This window comes from Salmo salar, chromosome ssa25, assembly GCF_905237065.1.
Source record: "Salmo salar chromosome ssa25, Ssal_v3.1, whole genome shotgun sequence".
Lineage (NCBI taxonomy): Eukaryota > Metazoa > Chordata > Actinopteri > Salmoniformes > Salmonidae > Salmo > Salmo salar.
In genome coordinates this window covers 31438850-31463178 of record NC_059466.1, presented here as the reverse complement: position 1 = coordinate 31463178, position 24329 = coordinate 31438850, and the positions used below count along the sequence as shown (strand labels likewise).

Here is a 24329-nt window from a genome sequence, read left to right as displayed (position 1 = left end):
GAGAGGGAGGACCTAATACCAGACCAAGGTCTACTAACACGTCTGCTATCACAGGGAGATGGAGAGCTTATGAAACTGGAAACAAACTCAGACACCTAAAACCATCTTTTTAAAACCATCCCATAACAGACATGTCCAGTGTGTTACTCTAGAATCTTAAGCTGTTCAAAATGTCACAAAACCACCTGCAATCACATACATTTGGCAGTTTATGAGAGGATAAAAATACTTCAACATATGACCAAGCTGATCCTAATGCAGATCCAGATTAGGTTTAAAATCTAGAATAAATGACAGGATGAATATATAGATGTTTTATAGAGCATGTACAGAATCAGTGGCCAAGCCTGTCAAAATAAACCAGCCAGAGACACTAAATCTGATAAACTGACTCTGGTCAGTTTATCACTGTCAACAGGAGACAAAAACAAATTGTTAGTCAGACGTCGCCTTGACATTCAAGTCTTCTGTTTTCCATGGCTGAACTGGGACCTGTAGCCTTGGCGGCCGTCCTTGGCAGATACTGGGGAATAAAACATCCCTGTCCTCCCTCTCTTGCGTATGCCTGCCTGTAGACCTTGCCTCACTTCTCACCCCAGAGTGGCAGTTACCGGCACTTCTAGCACATTCCCTCAGGCTAGAAAAAGGGAGTTTTCAGAGTGGTGTTAAGTTAGTGTCTGCCATGCCCTCAGGATAGCAGAGGAGTTTTAGGACGGGACAAAATCCGGAGCATTGGTCATTCCCAGTGCCTAGGAAAGGGAGTTTTCTGAAAGGGGTAGTAGGTTCAGAGTTTGGACTGGGCCATGTCTCTGCAAGGTGATGTGTGTGTGGTGACAGGAGCCTGTGGGTTCCTGGGAGAGAGGCTGGTCCGGCTGCTGCTGGAGGAAGACAAGCTCACAGAGATCCGTATGCTGGACATACATATCCGACCACAACTCATACAGTGTCTGGAAGGTAAATGCACCAATTTGTAAGTCGCTCTGGATAAGAGTGTCTGCTAAATGACTTAAATGTAAATACTATACCAGCTCTCCTTTTTTTCTCTCTCACTACTAGGGTTAGTGTAAATATTGATATTTTAAAACTTTTCTTTGGTTTGTTTCTTCTCTGATTGGTTTGTTGTCAGAGATCAGAGGGGACACGCTGATAAGTGTATTTGAGGGGGACATTAGTGATAGTGAGCTGCTGAGGAGAGCGTGCAAGGGAGCATCGCTGGTCTTCCACACTGCGTCCCTCATCGACGTCACCGGGAAGGTGGTCTACAGTGAGCTTCACAGGGTCAACGTCAAAGGTATGATCAGATTTTACTGAAGCTTTGGGTTGGGATTGGCAGCAGACCTGAGTGAAATACACATGTCCAATACTTTCAAATACTTGAGCTGCGCTTGAAAACGGAATTGACCCTGCTGATGTACTCATTCATCTGATATCTCCCACAGGAACCCAGCTCCTTCTGGAGACGTGCGTCCAGGAGAATGTGGTGTCCTTCATCTACACCAGCAGCATCGAGGTGGCCGGCCCCAACGCCAACGGAGACCCCATCATCAACGGTGATGAGAACACACCCTACACATGCTCCCTAAAGTTCCCCTACAGCAGGACCAAGAAGGAGGCCGAGCAGGTCACCCTGCAAGCCCAGGGTGAGGTGCTCCAGAATGGGGGCCGGCTGGCCACCTGCGCCCTCCGACCCATGTACATCTATGGAGAGGGCTGCCGTTTCCTGCTGGGCCATATGGGAGACGGGATTCGGAACGGGGATATGTTGTACCGTACCTCCCGCCCGGAGGCCCAGGTGAACCCTGTATACGTGGGGAATGCGGCCCTGGCCCACCTCCAGGCCGCCCGCGCCCTGCGAGACCCCCAGCGGAGAGCTGCCATCGGAGGGAACTTCTACTACATCTCAGACGACACGCCGCCTGTCAGCTACTCTGACTTCAACCATGCTGTGTTGTCGCCGCTGGGCTTCAGCATCCAGGAGAAGCCTATCCTGCCCATCCCAGTCCTCTACCTCCTCTGTTTCCTCATGGAGATGCTGCAGATACTGCTCTGCCCCTTCAAGCGCTTCACACCGCCCATAAACCGGCAGCTCCTCACCATGCTGAACACGCCCTTCAGCTTCTCCTATCGGAGGGCTCAGAGGGACATGGGGTACGCCCCACGGTACAGCTGGGAGGAGGCACGCAAGCGGACCATGGATTGGGTGGCTTCCCAGTTACCCAAGGAGAGAGAGAGAATAAAGGCTAAATAATTGCCCCACAATCTGCTAATAACACATAACATATAGCTCACCATCCCCAGTCCAAGTGTCTAATCCTCATTACTGCACTCTGTAAAAGTTTCTATTAAAGTTGTGTGAAAACCAATCTCTGAACATGTTCTTTCCCAGTCTGTTCTCACTTATGACCACTCAGCCTGACCCATTTGATTTCATCAGAAATGGATGGAGACTGACACTGTATTCTCAATCCCAGACACAATAGGCCTACATGCCCTTGACCTAGTTCTCCAGAGAGGAGGATTATTTTCTTAAATAAAACCTGAACTACTACAGTCTGATTTGAGTTGCAGGTCTATCTCTATAGTCACATGGATGAGTATAAGGGTAGACTAGTGTGAATCCATTGCTGAAATGAATTCACCATGAGACACAGTGAGAATGTCACCCTCAGACAGCCAGAGTTTAGTATTAAAACAAACAGGCATTGATCACCAGTGAGGTCATGGATCCACGACCCCCCATATAGACTAAGCACTGGGTCCTAAACAACACACTGACGAACGACTGGAGCAGGAGAGGTATGTGGGTATGTTTTCATAAGGCTAGTTTACTGTGCCAGCTGAGCTTTGCGAGAAAGTAGGGAAGGAAATTATCCCAACCCCCCATCTCTGTTACTGTGTAACTAACTATTTCAATGCCAGGCATTGTGAAATAACGTTGTGTTCAACTTCATTCTCTTAAGTAGATTCCTGCGCTTTTGTGGCCACTGTTGACCAGTAGAGGGTTGAATGACATTTCTAGAACCAAAGTGAGCTACAGGACTATAACATAGTTATTGCATAGCTACAAGGACTGCTGAGAGAGAAAAGAGAGTTTCCAAAGCTAAGGATCTGAGGCACAGTTCACCAACACATTTCACCAACTTAACTGGTAAAGCCAAGTTACCATTCTTGATACTCTTCTTTCAAGACAATGGGCTGGAAACTGAAAACAGTGCAAACTATTCTCAGTATTCTAGCCTTCTACATTACATCTGCAGTAGGTAAGTACAACTCTCTATTGCAGAAGCTTCTACCTAATACATTTCTATTAAATGAATATACTAATCTTCCTCTAAGCATATTTATTATAGCATATGCCATGTCACTGTAGATGTAAAGAAGATTTTTTGTGTGCAAATGGTGCATCTGTCATTGTTGTTGTTGGTGTTGTTCTCAAGGTTCTTTTTGGACATTTCTCCTCTGAACCTGCAGGGGAAGATGAGGAGCCCAGATCAGAATGTGCTGACTTCAACAGCACGACCTGGCTGGAGTACCGTCAGCAGGGCAGCAAGCTACAATTGCAGTACCTGCTCTTGACACGCAAGAATACAGACTGTGCCAGCCTCTTCAGTCAGGAGTCCCTCAGCAACAACACCTCCTACTTCAACTCCTCCCTACCCACCAAGATAATTGTCCATGGATACAGGTGAGGAGAAAGGGAGGGAGGTCAAAAACTTGGCAAGTTATATTCATACTCTACATATAAAACGTATAAGCTATCTCTCTCTCCCAACCTCCCTCCCTCCCTCCACTTCCCCTTTCCTCCCTCCCTCCCAGGGCTCTGGGCAGTAAGCCGTCCTGGGTGAAGCAGCTGGCCCAGGCTCTGCTGCGGGTGCAGGATGCCAACGTGGTGGTGGTGGACTGGGTCTATGGGGCCTCACTCGCCTACAACATGGTGGTGGAGAACTACAAGGAGGTGGCCATCCAGATCTCTGTCCTCATCAACCAGCTCCAGGTTAGGGCCTCCTCATTTGTTTATGTTTACACTGACAGCAAATTAAGTTAAAAGTAATGAAAATAAAGGAGGTCTGATGTCTGTCCCACAGAACCATGGATGCAAACTGGAGTCATTTCACTTCATTGGGGTTAGTCTTGGGGCACATGTGTCTGGATTCGTGGGCACCCTGTTCAATGGCAAGATAGGAAGAATTACAGGTGAGCTCCATCTGTGTCTGACCCATTAACAGTTCCACGGGGCACCTTCTGTCTGCAGAACAAGGCTCAACAGGGCCAGACAGAGACTGGTCACCACAAAGCAGGGCAGTCACTCACAGACCCTCTCATCTCTGCCAATCTGACTGAATTAGGCTTTCAAAGAGAGACAGCTCCGGAAAACAACAACAGCTGACATTGAAAGGCAGTGAGCTGAATTTGTGAGGGAGACGTTACCCTTCTGAAGTCGCACAACGACACAATAATACATACGATTGTCTATCGCTGGTGTTTTTGTCTGAGTGGAGGCCTTCAGCGCTGTGATATGAAATTGTCTGAATGCTTTAGTGCAGTAGTTCACAGGCGCTCTGTGTGTGTGTATTTGTGTTTGTCATCACTGTCGCTGATGCAGTACTCTATCTATCCCCCACTGACCTCTGTATCTCCTGCTGTAGGTCTGGACCCGGCTGGACCCATGTTTAAAAGAGCCGACACGTTTGACCGTCTTGATCCCTCAGATGCACTGTTTGTGGAGGCCATCCACACTGACTCCGACTGTGAGAGAATAGGCTACACACAAATAGTCATTGTTATTGCAAAGAGATTTCTGCTATCTTTTCCTCTTAGGCCAACTCTATTTCAAAAGTCTCACTGTTCACTGGAATGACAACATGACAATGTCCTGGTATCAGCCATTCGACATCAATTATCATCCTTTTCTCTCAGATTTCGGCATCTCCATCCCTGTCGGCCATGCAGACTTCTTTCTGAACGGCGGGATGGACCAAGCAGGTTGCTCACGCTCCAGGTTTTCGTCAAGTAAGTACGTGTTTTTGCCGCCAAAATGTTTCATTGGCAAAGAGGTCTAACCTAAGTGTGTATGAATTTCAATATAAACTTCAGACATGTCTTTCAACTTAAACAACTGTTGATGTTTTTTGATTATTCACTAACTAAACAGTAAGCACTATGTTTACTAGCCTATAGGCTATTTAGTGGTAAGCTTCTATCTACCTGAGAATCTTCGTTTGTGATCAGTTCTTGTCTACTTTCCAGTGTATCGCTATGTGATCTGTGACCACATGAGGGCGCTCCACGTCTACATAAGCGCACTGAACGGGACCTGCCCACTGACTGGCATCCCTTGTTCCAGCTATGAGGACTTCCTCAAGGGGCGCTGTTTAGGCTGCCCAGGCAGATGTCCACGAATAGGTAAGGACATCATCAACATTACACTATTTCCCCAGATATTATACCAACCTGCTGTCTGTGAGTACGTTGGTCATGCAAATGTAAATATTATAAATAGCCACCTTTTACATGTAGCCTAGAGTAGACTATGCACAAACGATTTTGATCACGTGAAACGTGTTTTCAATAGGATATTTTGGTAATATTCATACTTCCCAGCACACTTTCCATGTTCACTTTAGTCAGGTTTCACTCAATGAGAGATAGGGCAACTGTCTGACCTAGCTAGTGTCATGTCTGGTCTGGGCACACTGGTCTGGGCAGTGACAGACAAACCAGTAAATGTACTCTGGAGGCCTTTCATCTGTCATAACTGTGATAGGAATGGCTACTTTACATCTTACTCTCTCTGTCTTTTGTATGTGCATGTGTCCTTGTGTGTTTCAGGGTTATTGGAGAACAGTGGCTTAACAGTCTTTCCTCTTCCTCAACTAAAGAAGCTTTTCCTCCTGACAACCTCTGCACCTCCCTTCTGTGGTGAGTAGCCAACATTTACCTCTATGTAAAAACACAGACTGGCTGTCCATCAGACGATTGTTGGATGCTCATTATGACACATCTCCACTACTTTGACCCCACAGTTGATAGGTTAAATACAGCAATATCTCATGTGATGATGATCAAGTTACATCCCGTCCCCTCCTCCCCTTCCCCAGCCCATCACATCCTGGTGCAGCTGGAGGTGTTCCTCCTGCACAAGAGTGCTGAGGTGCAGGTGATCCTGAGGACTGGGGGACATCCTGAAACAGAGCAGAGACTCAGGCTGTAGGTACAACCACTAACCCTCACTGTTAGAGACAAAAATGTATACACAGCATGATTCACAGCTGTTCACAGTATGATACGTAAACATGGATTATATTCTCAGTAACAGGCATGGGGTGTGTGTGTGTGTGTGTGTGTGTGTGTGTGTGTGTGTTTCAGACAGACAGGCGGCACCATGTACAGGAGGGTGATAGCCCACCCAGGGCCACTGTGTGAGATAGACTCCATCCAGCTGAAGAACACTGGAGCGCACTTCTACAGGCAGGGAGACATCCACGTCGTGTCTGTCTGCATATCAGAATTCCCCTCTGTTGGGTATAAGTCCTTTCATCTATTTAACACACATACTTTCACACACTTACCTACACCACACACAACATTCCTGTGCATGCATATGACACTGTAACTCATTTGTTTCAGAGAAGTGGAGCCATTGTGTGTGAAGAAGATTGATGTAAGGCGAGGATCTCCATGGAACCATGATTTCGTACAGCTGTGTGAGAATTACTGATGTAGTAAACACACACAGAGCCTATGAACCAGCATGTTTCATTCTCTCTGGCAACCTCCTAATATTCTGAAACAGTGTCCTTTCCTCGTCTCCTTTCCTTCATCATCAATGATGTGGAATGCTTTGATAGGTCTAAGCAGTAAGGAGGAAGCCTATCCTTATAGTTATCATTGGGCATGAAGGAAAGGAAATTAGAAGAGTTTTACTGGGACTAGCTCACACAGAAACACACACATATAGCTAATAGCTCCCGTTGCAAACAGCTACACACAAACTTTGCCATCCTATAACCCTAGTCATATGTTACTGACGGACCACCTACAGCCAAACAGATTCCAGAACAGTTCCAAACTACTTCTTTACATTTCTTTTGTATATTCTAACAGCATTAGTATTGATGTACATAATCATTCTGACACAGCTGAATGTTACTTTATTCAGAGCTTCTGTTGAAGCAAAACAATAAAAGGGTAACTCTGGAAGGTGTGAATTTTGTCTGTACTCAAGGGCTTAACTCTCTGAGTTCTGAGAAGCAGGGGTGAGCAACATATTCAGCAACAAATGTGCAACTGTGATAACTGATTTTGAGTGCCTTGTGATGATAAACCTGGAAACAATAGTATTTCTGACAGAGGATGAAGGAGAGAGGAGACAGACAAAAACATTACAGGAATGCATTTTCACCAAGAGCTTTATCAAGAAACATTGGCCCCATGAAAATACATGTATATGTAGTCCCATTTTTCTTTACAAAAACATAAACACTCCTGTTCTATGTTAATGACTAAATAAATGTACAATGTGTGAGACATCTCACATTCACATAAACAAATGGCTGTTCAATTTGGAAGCATGTTTTGGAAAATGTGAGTATGAAGATAAATCCCTTTCTAGCATGCTGTCTGTCAAACTTTATTCTCTCAGATTATGTCTGCACAAACAAACACGATTAACGTGCCCCTAGCTAGCCAACCCAACCTCGGCTGTTAAAAAATGAAATATACATGATTGCTTTAATGTTGAATCATAATCCTATCTAACACAATATCCACATCAAAAGGCTTTCCATCCAGATGAATGGGAGACATGTGAGTGACATAATAAAAAGAGGTCTGTGACCTTAACTAATAAATTCAGTTTTATAACATAATTCTGTTCAGTGTCCAGGGTTTCACTCTTTCCTATATTGTCACGCACAGATGACACCAGAGGAAGTGAGGTAAGGTGAGAGAGTGGGATTTGGTGTTGGGTAGGTCTGATTCCACCCAGGGCAGTGATGGTTGTGTTCCAGGTCCTCTTTTTTGCAGTCGCACTGCTCATCTCAGAAGAATGCTATATGATATTAATGTGGTTCCTGAGATGTTAAACACTTTGCCAGGTGTTGTGACATCTGATAATCTGCATAGACTGACTCTAAAAATACTTCCTGGAACGTGTCCACTGTTTCCAATCCGGGTGAAACCATCACAGCATAGAGGTGTCCATGGGGGCCAAGGGAGCTCTCCCTCTCTGGTATCGCATTGGTAGAGTCCCAGTGGTTTCCTCTCCTGTGGAATCAACTGAGAACACCTGTCATTGACAACTGGTCGGTCTATCATGAACTGTCAAGAAACACAAGCTGAACTGTTACTATGGCAACATACCGAATGGCAGGCAGTTCATATTCACCTTGTCCAAGTATAGAGAGTGTTTAATCTTCACCTAAATGCTATGTACACGCCTTACCGCTCAAATACAGTATAGTGTCGGGATGCAAGATGATCTCACAACGAAAGCTCCCATTGGTCGAATTACATTGGCATAGTCCTCACATTCCTGACACCCGAACTGGTTAACAGTGAGAGATGAGGGATATATTGACCTGTGATGTGACACTTACCTGGTTTCCATCCAACCATTTAATGCGAATTAATTACTTGACGCATGAAAAAAGTCACAACCGGGCTGATGGAAATAGGAAATGCCGATACAATTTTATAAATGTCGACAGAATTTGTTCGTTCAACACGGTGGGATCTTTTTGCGTAAGTAAAATTAATTATGCGAGAAATGGCTACAGATGAAATCAGTTATGAATTTCACAGCCAACTGGGCACAGACGTCAGTTCAAAGTCTAGTTTTGATTTACATTTGGTTGAGTTGTCAACTAACGTGAATTCAACATGAAATCAACAAAACATTTCACCATGTCATTGGATTAAGATTAAAAGTTTAAAAATTAAAATATGAAATGACCTCATGTTGATGACTTTTTGCAAATCCAATCAGTTTTCGACGTTGATTTAATCTTTTTTTTTTTTAAATGACGTGGAAACAATGTTGATTCAAGCATTTTTTGCCCAGTGGGAGGGTGGTTAAAGTGCACGGTGATGAGCTTGATGCTCCTTTCCAATAAATATCGAGGGTCTTATTCTGGTGACATAATGATCATGCTTGGCTGCCATTTCACAAAAAAAAAACGATATCGCTATTATCCATAATAATCTCATCATGTAAGTAGCCTGCCAGCACTTTATCTGCGAGCTGCTGGATAGAGCGCACGTGTCAAGACCAGAGTGGGCATATTTGCTATATAACACAACAGTTTTTGTGACAAAACCATCAGTAGAGATAAAAATACAATGGAAACCCATTTAACTTGCATTTTTTTTATTTAATACGCACAGCCTTTTATCCACAATAAGTTTGTTTGATGGAAACATCTCTGGTGGGAGAATCCTTTATGCAGATTTTAGAATATTCGCATGAAAATCTGTCGCCAATTGGATGGAAACCTAGCTAATGGTAGTGGAGTGATGGGCTGTTCTCTAAGCGTGTCTGGTCTCTGCTTTCACATGATCCACATCCCTCTCCCCTCTTTCATACCTCATCCCTGTCGACCCTCACCCCTCTGCTTGCCGTAGCCACTGGCTAACCGACCATAGACTGTACATGAAGGTCAGCAGCTATTACAATGACAGCAGAGCCAGAGCCCTCCACCCTCTACCCAGCAACTATCCTGGAATCCAACCCCCCCCCCGAAACACGATCTGACCTGCGATTGGGTCAGGGAGGATTTTGGGATCACTAGGGAGGGGGCAGTGGGTAGGCACGTGGATTAAGTGCATGGCACTGGATCTCTGGCTGCCAGGATATCCCAAAAGTTTCCAGCAGGCTCTAATCCTTGTCAGACAAAAACACACAGCTGACTGCCAGCATCCCACCCCCACCCTGCTGTCTCCCCTTCCTGTTCCAAACTACAAACCTCCAACATACATACAGATGGTACCCCATCTGTCTGAACCAACATAAGCTATCAGGGTCACTGTGAGGTAAACGGCTTTGTAAACGGTTTCATAAACTGTAGCACAAAAGTATCTTTCATTTGGCCTGAATCCAGGCGGAAAAGGGCAGTCTAACCTAGGTAAACGAACACAATCCAAACACACACATACTCTCCACCCATCCTCAGCAGGACGTTAGCTACTAAGAGGGCAGGCCACACACAGAGAGGAGTGAGGGAGAAGCTGCAATATACACACCCCTACGAATTTATTTGGACAGTAAAGCTCAAACTTTTAATTTGGCTCTATATTCCAGCATTTTGGATTTGAGATCAAATGTTTTCTACTGTGTGTTCGGAAAGTATTCAGACCCCTTGACTTTTTCCACATTTTGTAACGTTACAGCCTTATTCTAAAATTAATTACATAGTTTTTTCCCCTCATCAATCTACACACAATACCCCATTATGACGACAAAAAAAAAAGATTGTTTGAATTTTTTTGCAAATGTATTAAAACCTGTTGGGGCTAGGGGGCAGTATTTGCACGGCTGGATAAAAAATCGTACCCGATTTAATCTGGTTACTACTCCTGCCCAGTAACTAGAATATGCATATAATTAGTAGATTTGGATAGAAAACACTCTAACGTTTCTAAAACTGTTTGAATGGTGTCTGTGAGTATAACAGAACTCATATGGCAGGCCAAAACCTGAGAAGATTCCAAGCAGGAAGTGGAAATCTGATTTGTGGAATCACCTTCAACACTTTGCCTATGAAACACACCGTGAGTTAGGATTCATTTAGCACTTCCTAAGGCTTCCACTAGATGTCAACAGTCTTTACAAAGTGGTTTGAGTCTTCTCCGGTAGAAACTGACTGAAAGAGAGGCTTGGAAAGTTGGTCATAGGGGGAGGGCCATTACTTCTATGACGCGGGCGCCCATGGGTACCCCTTCGTTCCGAAATGTTTAGTAAGACAATGCAATCGTCCGCCTTGAATATTATTGAAGCTCTGATTGAAAAAGGCCCTAAAGATTTATGTTATACAACGTTTGACATGTTTGACCGAACGTAAATATATATTTTTTGCACATTCGTGACAACAAGTCCAGCGCGCCTCGTACATTATGAGTAGCCTTCGGAACGCGCTAACAAGAAGGAGCTATTGGGACATAAATTATTAACTTTTTCGAACAAAACTACATTTGTTGTGGACCTGGGATTCCTGGAAGTGCCTTCTGATGAAGATAATCAAAGGTAAGGAAATATTCACAATAGTATATTTGATTTTAGATGGTTCCAAGATGGCGCTAACCTGTATCGCCTAGCCTATTTCTCTGAGCATAGCACCTCGTTTATTGCAAAGTGTGATTTCCCAGTAAAGTTATTTTTAAATCTGGCAATGCGGTTGCATTCACGAGATGTTAATCTATAATTCTTTGAATGACAATATTACATTTTAACAATGTTTTCGAATAGTAATTTTGTAAATTGTAGCGCTGTTCCCGGAAGCATTTGAGGGAAAATATTTTATGAACGTCACGCGTCGATGTAAAATGCTGTTTTTATATATAAATATGAACTTTATTGAACAAAAAATGCATGTATTGTGTAACATGATGTCCTAGGAGTGTCATCTGATGAAGATTGTCAAAGGTTAGTGCTGCATTTAGCTGTGTTTTGGGTATTTGTGATGCATGCTAGTTGCTTTGAAAATGGCAGTGTGATTATTTTGGGCTGGGTACTCTCCTAACATAATCTAATGTTTTGCTTTTGCTGTAAAGCCTTTTTGAAAATCGGACAACGTGGTTCGATTCAGGAGAGGTCTATCTATAAAATGGTGTAAAATAGTCATATGTTTCAGAAATTGAAGTTATAGCATTTATGAGGTGTTTGTATTTCGCGCGACGCGATTCCACTGGCTGTTGACTAGGGTGGGACGCAAGCGTCCCAGGTTCTCAGACAGGTTAATAATAACTGAAAAAATACATTTACATAAGTATTCAGACCCTTTACGCAGTACTTTGTTGAAACACCTGTGGCAGCAACTACCACCTCGAGTCTTCTTGGGTATGATGCTACAAGCTTTGCACACCTGTATTTGGAGAGTTTCTCACATTCTTCTCTGCAGGTCCTCTCAAGCTCTGTCAGGTTTGATGGGGAGCATCGCTGCACAGCTATTTTCAGGTCTCTCCAGAGATGTTCGATCGGGTTCAACTCGGGGCTCTGGCAGGGCCACTCAAGGACATTCAGAGATTTGTCCGAAGTCCACTCCTGCGTTGTCTTCGTTGTGTGCTTAGGGTCGTTGTCCTATTGGAAGGTGAGCCTTCGCCACAGTCTGAGGTCCTGAGAGCTCTGGAGAAGTTTATCATCATTAAGGATCTCTCTGTACTTTGCTCAGTTCATCTTTCCCTCGATCCTGAACAGTGTCCCAGTCCTTGCCGGTGAAAAACATCCCCACAGCATGATGCTGCCACCACTATGCTTCACCATAGGGATGGTGCCAGGTTTCCTCCAGACGTAACGCTTGGCATTCAAGCCAAAAATAGTTCAATCTTGGTTTCATCAGACCAGTGGGCTTTCGGAGGACGCGATGCTCCAGATACTCAACTAGTCTAAAGAAGGCCAGTTTTATTGCTTCTTTAATCAGAACAACTGTTTTCAGCTGTGCTGACATATTTGCAAAAGGGTTTTCTAATGATCAATTAGCCTTTTAAAATGATAAACTTGGATTAGCTAACACAACGTGCCATTGGAACACAGGAGTGATGGTTGCTGACAATGGGCCTCTGTACGCCTATGTAGACATTCCATTGAAAAACAGCCATTTCCAGCTACAATAGTCATTTACAACTTTAACAATGTCTACACTGTATTTCTGATCAATTTTATATGGACAAAAAAATTGCTTTTCTTTCAAAAACAAGGACATTTCTAAGTGACCCCAAACTTTTGAACGGTAGTGTACGTAAATAAGGTATTTCTGTTTTTTTATTTTTTATACATTTGCAGACATTTCTAAAAACCTGTTTTCACTTTGTCATTATGGGGTATTGTGTGTAGATTGATGAGGAAAAACAATTATTTTATACATTTTATAATAAGCCTGTAACGTAATAAAATGTGGAAAAAGTCAATTGGTATGAATAGTTTCAGAATGCATTGTATGAGGCGACAGTACAGAATGTCACCATTTATTGGAGGGTATTTTCATATGTATCTGTTTACCGTTTAGAAATTACAGCACTTTATGAATATTGTCCCCCCCTTTGAAGGTGTCATAAGTATTTGGACAAATTCACTTATAGTGTATTAAATTTAGTCAAAAGTTTGGTATTTGGTCCATATTCTGAGCACACAATGACTACATCAATCTTGTGTCTCTACAAACTTGGATGCATTTGCAGTTTGTTTTGGTTGTGTTCGGATTATGTTGTGCCCAATAGCAATAAATGGTAATAATGTATTTTGTCACTTTTATTGAAGCAAAATATGCTAACCTCTCACGGTTACCAATAACAGGGTCAGTTAGCATTTTGGGGGATTATATAGATTGTTTTCAGCCATCTACACACAATACCCCATAATAACAAAGTGAAAACAGGTTTTTAGAAATGTTTGAAGAAAATGTATTGAAAATGAAATACAGAAATATCTTATTTACGTACATATGCACACCCCTTTGCTATCATGCTCCAAATTGAGCTCAGGTGGATCAAATTTCCTTTGATCATCCTTGAGATGTCGCTACAACTTGATTGGAGTCCACCTGTGGCCAATTCAATTGTTTGGACTAGATTTAGAAAGAAACACACCTGTCTATATAAGATCCCACAGTTGATAGTGCATGTCAGAACAGAAACTATACCATGAAGTACAATGTCTGTACCGCTCCGAGATAGAATTGTGATGAGGCATAAATCTGGGGAAGAATATAAAACAATTTCTAGAGTCCTGAAAGGTTCCAAGAGCCCAGTGGTCTCCTTCATTGAGAAATGTAAAAAAAAATATGGAACTATCCAGACTCTGGTTTGAGTTGGCCGTACGACCAAACTGAGCATCTGGGCAAGAAGTACCTTGGTCCTTGGCTGAGATGGGAGAACCTGCCAGAAGGACAACAGTCTCTACAGTAATCTGGGCTATAAAGGAGTGGACAGACGGAAGCCGGACAAGGACCCCAAGTTTACAGCCCAAGCAATGCTGGAATGGCTTCAGAACAAGAATGTGAAAGTCCTTGAGTGGCCCAGCCAAAGCCCAGACTTAAATCCCATTGAAAATCTATGGAAAGACTAAGATTGCTGTTCACCGCCACTCCCCAACTATCTTAAGAGCTTGAGAAAATCTGCAAGGAAGAATGGGAGAAAATCTCAAAATCAAGATGTGCAAAGCTGATAGACATCCAAGACAACTCAAAGCTGTAATCGCCGCCAAAGGTGCTTCTACAAAGTATTGACTCAGGGGTGTGAATGCGTATGTAAATAAGATATTTCTGTCATTAATTTTCAATATATTTGTAAACATTTCTTAAAACATGTTTTCACTTTGTCATTATGGGGCATTGTGTATAGATGGGTAAGGGGAAAAAAAATCGAACCCATTTTGAATTCAGGCTGTAACAAAATGTGGAACAAATCAAGGGGTATGAATACTTTCTGAATGCACTGTTTGCCACTAACTTTCTCACGATTAATTTATTATTATCCGTAATCATGGTAGCATCCACATTAATGTAGAGGTGTTCAGAAACATATTCTATTCTTATTTACACTAAAAGTGACTCAAATGACAACATTATTTACCATTCATTTCTATTGGGCACAACATTATCCAAAAACACAACCAAAACAAATTGCAAATGCAGCCAACAAGTTTGTAGGGTCATGAGCTTGATGTAGTCATTGCGTGCTAGGAATATGGGACCACATTTAATACACTATAAGTGGATTTGTCCAAATACCTATGACACCTTCGAATGGGGGGACTAGATACATAAAGTGCTTTCATTTCTAAACGGTAAAACAGATATGTATGAAAATAGCCTCAAATAAAAGGTGACATTCTGTACTGTCACCTCATAAAACATTTGATCTCAAATCCAAAATGCTGGAGTATAGAGCCAAATTAAAAGTTTGCGCTTCACTGTCCAAATAAATACGTAGGGGAGTGTACATGTAAAGAATTAGAACAGCTAAAGTTTTGGGGGTGGAGAGTTTGAGGCTTCAGATCTACATTGAGATGGAGTGAAGGTAAACTTTAGAAACAGGAGACAGAGGCCTTTGGGGTTGGTTGGGTGGGTACCCAAGAGGCGAGGTGTCCCAGATCTGCCAACTCTTTGATCAATCCAATGTTCTTCCTCTCAGGCTCATTAACTTTTACCAAAAAATGTATCGATTTTACTAACTCACTCTCTAAACTTTAATATAATTTTAGAAGGCAAAAGAGCAAGCAGTGCATAGCCTCTGTATAAGAGAGATTGAATATGTAAGATAACAAACAGAAAATCATTGCAAAATTGAAATGATGTTCTTTACCACATGGCATGGCCAGTTCAAAGCTGGATTAGTGAGTGTGGACACAGCAAGCAAAACACACACGCAACCCCCGCCCAGCCCACCCTCTCACTGCACACAGGTGTACTTACATGTATTTTAAGTAGTGGCCCAGTGTGTTAGCTCCAGCAACCTGCCATCTACCTCAAATAATCCCTCTCACTCCCATAATCCATTAAGGACCCGGTCATATCCGCAAAGTCTTCCAGGACCAGGCTGGTAGAGTCCTCACCAGATGGCATCTCCCTGTCTGAGGGCTGGCGCTGGGATGGTTGGCAGGGGGTTGGCCGAGATGGGGTGGGGGTCTTCTCTCGGATTTGCAGCCGGGGAGTCGGGGGTGTTGGAGGCTCTGACCTCTGGTAGGCTGGAACCGGGTCCACATCCACCACTGCTGCTTCCTGCTGCTCCACTGGGGCTACCTGATCCCTAGCACTCCCACTACCACTGCCGCTACAGACCTCACCCTCGCTGCCCAGGGAGGAGGGGGCCAGGACGTGGTAGAGGCTGGGCAAGCGGATGTCGAGGCGTACGCCGCTCTTTGCGAAGAGCTTGTCGTTGAGTGAGTAAAGCTTGTCGGCGATGTCGCTGCCAAGCATGATGGAGAAGAGGCGGGCAATGTAGCGCTCCTTGGACAGAAGCATGTAAAGGCGGCACCGGCGCCATGAGATGTAGCGGCAGTCCGTCTCCGCTGTCAGGGTCACCTGAGGTTCAGGGTGATAGATGGTCAGGGAAGAGAGTGAAGGGAAAGGCTGAATGTTCATAAATCAATGAATGACTGGATGAATGGCGAGCATTTGTCCAGTACCTGAAAGTTCCCCTCTTCGTTGGGTCGGAGAGACTCCCACTCAGGAGAGTCCAGGAACTTGTGGGGGAAGATGTAATGGAGGAACTGTCCATCCAGAGACACACGGATCCTACCAAGGAGAGCAGGAAAGGACAAGGTTAGTAAGAGAGAAGGAGAAGGGAGAAAGCATGGATAGGTGATGATGAGAGAAGAGAGGGAGGGAGAAGATACACATCACTAGACTTGATCCAAAACCTTGAAGCAAGTTAACGTGAATATCTCTGTCCTTAACCTCAAAATTCAAGGGAAGTGATCCAAGAGAGAAAAACATCTATTGTTGGTTTACAAGTCACAGACATTCCCTCGGTGCTCTTTCAGGTATGACTTCATGTTTATGGCATTCGTTTGAAGTCAGTGAAACCTGGAATTGTTAGTCATAAAAATGGCATAAACAGACGTCATCTTATAACACCAAATGTTATTTGCGAACGATAGTTAGCTATTCCGGTGTACGAACATTTAATTTTAGAGGTCGTATAGGAGTTAGTTTACTGTGTTGGTACACAACCTCAGGAGAGCACCAAACATAAAGCTATCACAACAACTTAGCAGCAGCCACCAGACCTGGGTCAAATACATCATATAGTTTAAATTACTTGAACAGCGCTTCGTTTAATTTGCCTGGTACCAATGGAATAGTCCCAAATGAGCTAAATCAGGTACACCTCAAATACTTGAAAGTAAAGTATTTGACCCAGCTCTGGCATCCTGCCACTAAGGGGAGCAAGTACACCACAGTCAGTGACACAAATACTCTGTATTTTACAACGTCTGGGGCTCGGATAATATAACCACACCTTCCCAAACCCAACTTACACACACTAAATTCAATCTTAGCCAACAAGCAACAGAGTCACTCCTTAGGACACATGACCTCTTGAAAGTGTTCCATGTTTAATTATATCGTTGGTAAGTAATATCCCTCTCTCAGGTTTCCATGAGCCCTAGTTTGGATCATTGTCGTTGTTTGACAGACAGATGAAGAGATAAAGCACTAGGCGGGGAATAGAACACTAACCTCACTCAGAACATTAACTAAAAACACTCACAACAACATGACAATTGCAATCTGACATCAGCAATTTAACTAAACTACAATTTACTGATACTCCAGCAACTTAACTAAAACAAGACTCCCGTCTTTTCCAATATCTACAGTAGCATACTACCAAGAATGAACACTGGAATTGGGACTTACACTGGAATGTACACCTTTCCCTCACTCACCTCCCAGACAGCAGAAAGGAGAGCTGGTCGATGGGCGTCTTGCCCTCCACCGCATACGTCTCCTCTACCCCTAGTGCTAGCACTTTGTTCTCACAGGCACCCACAATGTCTTTGAACACCTGTACGGGAACGTCCAGAGGCTGGTAGACGGCTGAGTAGAGTGCCAACAGCTCCTCGCTGGCCAGGCCATCCTGTTGCAGCCTGTATACGAGGTGGCAGGTCTGGAGCACACAGGCCACCAGCAGCAGCAGGTTCCAGGTGAACACGTCCACCCCACACATGGTCATCCAGCCCCACAGGGCCAGGCAGGTGAAGGCAATCGTCAGGAAACCAAATATGAACAGGCAACCATAGTTGCCGCTGCCTCCCATGTACCCAAGGAACAAGACGGTGTTGCCCAGGTGGTAGAAGGCCCCCTCAGTGTTGTTGGTCCAGCCATCGCATGGTGGATGGCCGTAGAGAACCACCTCCAACAGGGTGGAGTTGTCTGCACACATGGTAAGGGAGGCTGTTATTCCAAACCAAACATCGTTGTTCAATAAGTTAAAAAAAAAATGTTATATTCCAAAGTTTACAAAAGATACCAGAGGTCAAAGCTGGTAGAAAAAGGTTGTCCTCCACTGAAGCTTCAGGTTTTTGTTGCTTTATCAGTGAGACTAAACAATTGTCACTGGAGTTGGTCTATTTCTCAAAAGTTCGGTCAAAATTGAGAAAACATTAAAAAAAATGATGTTCCCTTTTCCCTTACATACAGCTGGAGGACACGATGTGTCTTTATTCGGTTATTACACCATAAACACAATTGGAATGGATTTCTCACATTCTGCGTCTCTCCCTCCCTCTTGTCCCTTCAATGATTTGTCTGTCTATAGATTTTCTTTATTTCTCCTCACCCATTTGTTTGCTCTGGAGCTCTCACAGTTGGCAGCAGAGAGAGAGAGAGAGGAGAGAGACCCCTAGAAGGATAACCATGTTAGGAATTGAAACCCAAGGAGTAGAGCCACAGACAGAAAGCAGACCCGCTACTTAACATAACACTGCGGGAGAGAGGGAGGAGTGAGAAGTGACAGAGTTTAGTCACGTGTGCAGAGCAGCAGATGTAATTGCAGGGTACAGTGAACATTTTATGCTCCGGGCTCTACTGGGTGCATATAGAGCAGCTCTAGTCATGCGTCCAGGTATGTCACACCAAGAAGAACTCTCCCTTCTGCCAGACCTAAACAACGTTTTCACCAGAATCACTATTTACCCATAAACCTCACTGGGCCAGAGAGGGGCTCTGTTGGGTGCATATTTAGAGATTCTGAAATAGGTAGAATTACAGAGTAGATCAGGTTTACATAATGAACCCCCTTCCCCCATAGTTGACATACCATGCCCCACCAGTCAGAGGACTAGTCCAAGTGTCACTGGAATAGGGGTCGGGGTGAAGTGAGTGGCTTTGATCATACCCCTTGGGATATCGAGACACAAAAAGTTGTCAGACTAGAACGTGCCTTCACACCACATAAGATGTGTCCATTTGCTCTGACATCTGCTGTTAAAAATATACATTAAAAGGTAAAGAATTTCAGTGGACTTTCCCTTTCTTTAAATGTATGCCTTATGTAATCCAGCACCCAAATACTTTCTACCACAAACATTTGAGCACACCAATTCCTTTTAAGAATTCAGATGTGCCAAGTGTTGGCTGGAGCAGAAGTTATTATAAGCCAAAGTGCATACCAGAGCAGTTGTCACCAGTCAGCCTTGAACAGTAAGGAGAACATCAGAGGACCGTCATACCAGGACGTTTTTGCAGGGTGACAGGGAGTATAGCCTGGCCTTTTCTCATGTATAGTTATGTCTATGGTTCAGCATAAAATTAGGATAGTATTGCATCCTTAACACTTTCTACCTATTCAATTCATTCACTTGCATTTCATCCTGCCATATAAAATCAAGTACTCGAGTCAAATTGCATAGGATATTTATGTCACTCAAATCAGCAGAACAACATTCACATAATTCTGAAACTCAGATCATTAAAAAACACGTCACTCCGTGGAACATATCTTCCATCATGACCATCTGTGCAGCGATCACATCTTCCTTTCATGTTGAGGTATAAATAAAAACACGAGGAATATCCCAGGTCCCTTCAACACAGCCAGCAACAACACTGCAAGAGGAGAACAGTAGTGTCAACCTTAACAGAAATAAACCAGGAAAGGTCATGAATACTGATCAGAATAGAGAAAAACAATGGTAATATACACAAGCCTGTCCCCATTCCTGATGCAAGCATCATTTATTTAATTTACATTTAAGTCATTAAGCAGACGCTAAGAGCGTCATACAGTAGTGAGTGCATACATTCACACGTTTTCCCCCTTCCATATTGGTCCCTGTGGGAATCGAACCCACAACCCTGGCATTGCAAGCACCATGCTCCACCAACTGATCTTCACGGGACCTCCTAGAAGTCAATCCCAGAGAAACAAGTCCTGCACCAACACCAAAAGTTCTTTGCTGCCATCCATAAATAATAAACACAACAGCAGTTCACATCAGCAGTTTGATCAACTTTTGCAGAAAAGACATCAAAAGGTAACATGACCCTACAGAGGACAGTGAAAAACATGCAGAAGACAGGTCTGCAGTCGTTGAGTCACTGCAAGCTGAACTGCAGCATACAAGTAAAACCACTGGAAGATCCATGATAAACCAGACAAGCAAATTCAATACATACCTCTAGTGCAGTGGTTCTTAACCTGGGTTCGATCGAACCCCAGGGGTTCGGTGAGTCAGTCTCAGGGGTTCGGCGGAGGTCAAGACACACACCCGACTCATATGATTCGTGATGACACGCCCCGCTTGGCCATCATTGGCTGCAGGTGATCACGCAACATCGCTTGGCCTATCTGTGCTGCAGGGAATTTGGCGCGCTCAGTAGTCGAATTGTGACTGTCGTGATGGTACGTCGTGTGATTTCGATATAACTTCGCAAGCTTTCCCCTGCTGGACGACTGTGTAAGTAAGATCGAAGATGTATCTGGAATCGGAGACATTTCTGTACCCGCGGAACTGAAGCAAGCAATTGCCACGCACTTAGATGAGCTTGCAAAGTCTCTCGACGGATACTTCCCTACAAGAGTCATATCCAGCATGGGTGAGACAGCCGTTCACGTTTAGTGTTGAGACAACAGATGTCAATGATGAATACCTCGATGAAATCATTGAAATTCAGCAGAGCCAGGTTCAACAGCAACTCTTTAGAACAACAACGCTCTCAACGTTTTGGTGTCAACAAATGGTAACGTACCCTGTTATTGCTAAGGAAGCTCTGGAGATCTTCATACCGTTTGTTACAACATATCTTTGCGAGCAATCCTTTGAGGATGCTGGACATAAAAACGAAGAAAAGGAACAGACTTTGTTGCGAAAATGACATGAGTGGCACTTGCCAAGGTGAAGCCGCGCATTTCTGAACTGGTCTCTGAAAGGCAACAGCAGAAGTCACACTGATTTGCAGTAAATATTCATTATTATGTTTTTGTTTTTGTGTGAAAATCATGTTTTAATGGTTTTGTTCTTTGAACACTGATGTTGATGCACGGTTCATTTTGTGCACCAGTAAAATATATACCTATGTTTTGAATTTTATTTTTCCAATTAAGAAGGGTTCGGTGAATGCGCATATGAAACTGGTGGGGGTCAGTACCTCCAACAAGGTTAAGAACCACTGCTCTAGTGCCACACCCACTCCTATTGCATTGAGCTGCATCTAGGACATAATGTTCTTTTCACAACACAAGCATGGCAAAATTAATATGAGAGTTCTGCTCCAGGGCATGACACTTACCAATGACTCATTATATAAAGTTATATTAAATCTTGAATCCAAGCGCCCTCATACAATCCTTATGTGCCTCGATGAGATCTGTGCAACTTTCTTCGCCCTTCTCAATGATGCTGAAACATAGGAAATGGTCATCAGCAATTGCATACTCCAAAATCAAAATGTTCACGAAAAACGTTCACTTTACAAGAATGCAATTCAAGTTCCAAGAAATTGTAAACATACCACGCATCCCTAACTTTCTTCGTCTCTGGGCACGCACAACAGGGCTTCAGTGGTTTCTTCTCTGTGCCCTCAACTGCAACGGGCTCGACGCTGGCAGCAGATATGGTGGACATTTTTCTGGCTGTAACAAAGTGAAAATGGAGAACAATGAGCGGGGCAACAATGTAGCGAGTCAGCGTTGCACAAGGGGATACTGATACATGCGTTAAATTAACATTCCTGAATATATTATAGTTGCTCCCAATTTGATGGCAACATTGTAGCTAGCTATAACTCAATACTAACACTTTCCTATAGTAGCTGTCAGTTTGTGTTAGATTAACTAGCTAGCTATTATATCACGTTGAAGTTAAAGTTCCAAAATCATAGCCAACTAAGTTCGCTCTTTGCTAGCAAACCCCAAACCATCCAACCTGTGAAAGAATGGGCTCTGGCTTATAAAACAACACACGTCAGTGATGCTAGCTATAGCCCACCAGCTAACAACTACTGTTAGCTAGATGTTGGAAAAATATCACTCGTACTGAAAACTCTTAGTGTTCTCCCACAACGTTTATTAACGAACAGCGCGCAATGAAACATTCACTTGAGAAACTATTTAACAACACACTAGTGGAAATAACACTTATGTAACATACTTAACTAGCTGGTAAGCCTTCTTGCACAGCGACTCCGATTCACGTATGTCCTACTCTGTCCTTCCTTATACAACGTGGTTGAACCAGGCATGTCTTTAAATGGTTGCGCTAAGTTTCTGGGACATGTAGTTTTAATTTCCGAGCTGCAACAAATTCAATTGACAAGTGTAGGCCATTCTACACTTACCATGTATAAATATCCCAAATGGAATTCCATGGAATTAGCGTGTATTATGTGGTGTTGACGTTCTCATGCACAAATATTGTGGAATGGTTTAGACTTAATTTTCCAATGAGGAAATGTAATCTAATTTAGGCCTACATGCTTTACCTGGATTGCGTTCAGCAGGACGCAACATTTTGTTATATTCAGATATAAATATGCTATGTAGAACAAACATGCCTCTATTCTATGACATGTAGAGTAAGGAATCACGTCCATTGCATTTATATCTACAACGTTCCAAAACATTTTCGTACTGAACACGGCTCTGGCATGCCTGTGTGAGTGGCTGTGTTGGAAAGCATCAAAACTGTATAGAGCAGCACAGTGGAGGTGTCGTAATACCCATAAAACCTAGCGGTCAAACAGGGAAATGGTTCCAATCCTTTTTACACCATTCATTTTTTCCATAGGCGATTTTAGAAGTACTTAAAATAAGGTCTGTGTTTTGTGTAGGCTTACCCTGTTTGAAAATGATACTTAGCACTGAAGTAGACATCATGCAAGACTACAAATCCCTGCAAGCTCCTGCATGTCATCTCTAGCTGAAACCTTTGCTAAAAAGGTATTGTGTCAATTTAAAACTGGCATAAGACAGTTAACAGAATTGTAAATTAAAAGACATTTTGCCAATTTATTAATTATTACATTTAGCTAACATTAGATAATTAATCCAGAGATTCTAACCTTTGCGTCGCTTCAGCAGTCTCGTCCAGATCACCATGGTATTTGGAGTTCTTTATGATAGCCACATTAGCAGCTTGATAAAAGTCACCTCGTTCTACAGAGATTTTGCACGGTTATCAAAACGTCATGGCAGGGTAAGCCTACACGAAACACAGCCCTTATTTGAAGTGTTTCTAAAATCCCCTTTGGGAAAAATGAAAGGTGGAAAAACGATTCGAACCATTTCCCTGTTTGACTGCTAGGTATTATGACTATTATGAATTGGGTGGTTCGAGCCCTGAATCCTGATTGGCTGACAGACGTGTTATATCAGACGGGTATGACAAAACATATCATACCACGGGTATGACAAATAATATGAGACAAATAATATGATCTACAAATAAAAATGAGTAGTTATTTATGGTGCAAGGTGATTTGTAGATCAGTCAGTTGGCAGTTGCATTCACTATCGGCTGCAACGTCGAACAAGCCGTGTGTGTGTGTGTGTGTGTGTGTGTGTGTGTGTGTGTGTGTGTGTGTGTGTGTGTGTGTGTGTGTGTGTGTGTGTGTGTGTGTGTGTGTGTGTGTGTACACCTTACTGGTAGCCAACGCTGCTGCCATGATTACACACGTAGATGCCTCTGCAAAGGCCTTCAAGGACAAGGTGTTCACTGAAGAAATAGTGTAAAACGAGGCATGGACAGAACAATGATTTCAGTGGATTTATCAAGGGTTGTTGTCATGTCCTATCATATGCAGTATTTCACAGGTGAATCATCTGAAAGACTACATGTCCTACAGAAAGCTTCCCAAGGACCTGAGGCTTCGCATCACTACTACATGGAGGGAAATGGTTTGACGAGAAGGACACGCTATTTGGTGTCCAAGTCTTTGAAAGAGGTAAAGGTGTACAGTATGTCTATACAGTACCAGTCAAAAGTTTGGACACACCTACTCATTCCAGGTTTTTCTGTACTATTTTCTACATTGTAGAATAATAGTGAAGACATCAAAACTATGAAATAACACATATGTAATCATGTAGTAACCAAAAAAGTGTTAATCAAATCAAAATATATTTGAGATTCTTCAAATAGCCACACTTTGCCTTGATGACAGCTTTGCACACTC

The 24329-nt window shown here is 43.2% G+C and overlaps 4 protein-coding genes across 5 annotated transcripts; 2 read left to right on the top strand and 2 right to left on the bottom strand.

The window, feature by feature from the left end:
• The first annotated feature begins 44 nt into the window (after nt 1-44).
• hsd3b1 (hydroxy-delta-5-steroid dehydrogenase, 3 beta- and steroid delta-isomerase 1) lies at nt 45-2363 on the top strand. The gene is made up of 3 exons (XM_014174054.2): nt 45-954; nt 1127-1291; nt 1440-2363. The coding sequence occupies exons 1-3, from the start codon at nt 804-806 to the stop codon at nt 2246-2248; spliced, it is 1125 nt and encodes a 374-aa protein (XP_014029529.1). The 5' UTR covers nt 45-803; the 3' UTR covers nt 2249-2363.
• Nucleotides 2364-3000: 637 nt separating this feature from the next.
• pla1a (phospholipase A1 member A) lies at nt 3001-7197 on the top strand. Its single transcript, NM_001140035.1, has 11 exons — nt 3001-3260; nt 3472-3685; nt 3817-3994; nt 4086-4194; nt 4647-4748; nt 4918-5010; nt 5248-5403; nt 5830-5919; nt 6099-6207; nt 6367-6522; nt 6628-7197. Exons 1-11 carry the CDS (start codon nt 3191-3193, stop codon nt 6716-6718), a joined length of 1368 nt encoding a protein of 455 aa, NP_001133507.1. The 5' UTR covers nt 3001-3190; the 3' UTR covers nt 6719-7197.
• A 194-nt stretch (nt 7198-7391) lies between these two features.
• popdc2 (popeye domain cAMP effector 2) lies at nt 7392-19285 on the bottom strand. Of its 2 annotated transcripts, none has more exons than XM_014174053.2 (4): nt 17603-19285; nt 16337-16445; nt 15624-16232; nt 7392-8287 (listed from the first exon to the last, which is right to left on the bottom strand). In XM_014174053.2, the coding sequence occupies exons 1-3, from the start codon at nt 18097-18099 to the stop codon at nt 15672-15674; spliced, it is 1167 nt and encodes a 388-aa protein (XP_014029528.1). In that variant the 5' UTR covers nt 18100-19285; the 3' UTR covers nt 7392-8287; nt 15624-15671. The 2 variants fall into 2 exon arrangements, with proteins under 2 accessions (XP_014029528.1, XP_014029527.1); XM_014174052.2 differs by having other exon boundaries at nt 7392-8277.
• A 269-nt stretch (nt 19286-19554) lies between these two features.
• Nucleotides 19555-22446, bottom strand: cox17 (cytochrome c oxidase copper chaperone COX17). The gene is made up of 4 exons (XM_014174055.2): nt 22307-22446; nt 21669-21789; nt 21447-21556; nt 19555-19763 (listed from the first exon to the last, which is right to left on the bottom strand). The coding sequence occupies exons 2-3, from the start codon at nt 21779-21781 to the stop codon at nt 21472-21474; spliced, it is 198 nt and encodes a 65-aa protein (XP_014029530.1). The 5' UTR covers nt 21782-21789; nt 22307-22446; the 3' UTR covers nt 19555-19763; nt 21447-21471.
• Nucleotides 22447-24329: the final 1883 nt, after the last annotated feature.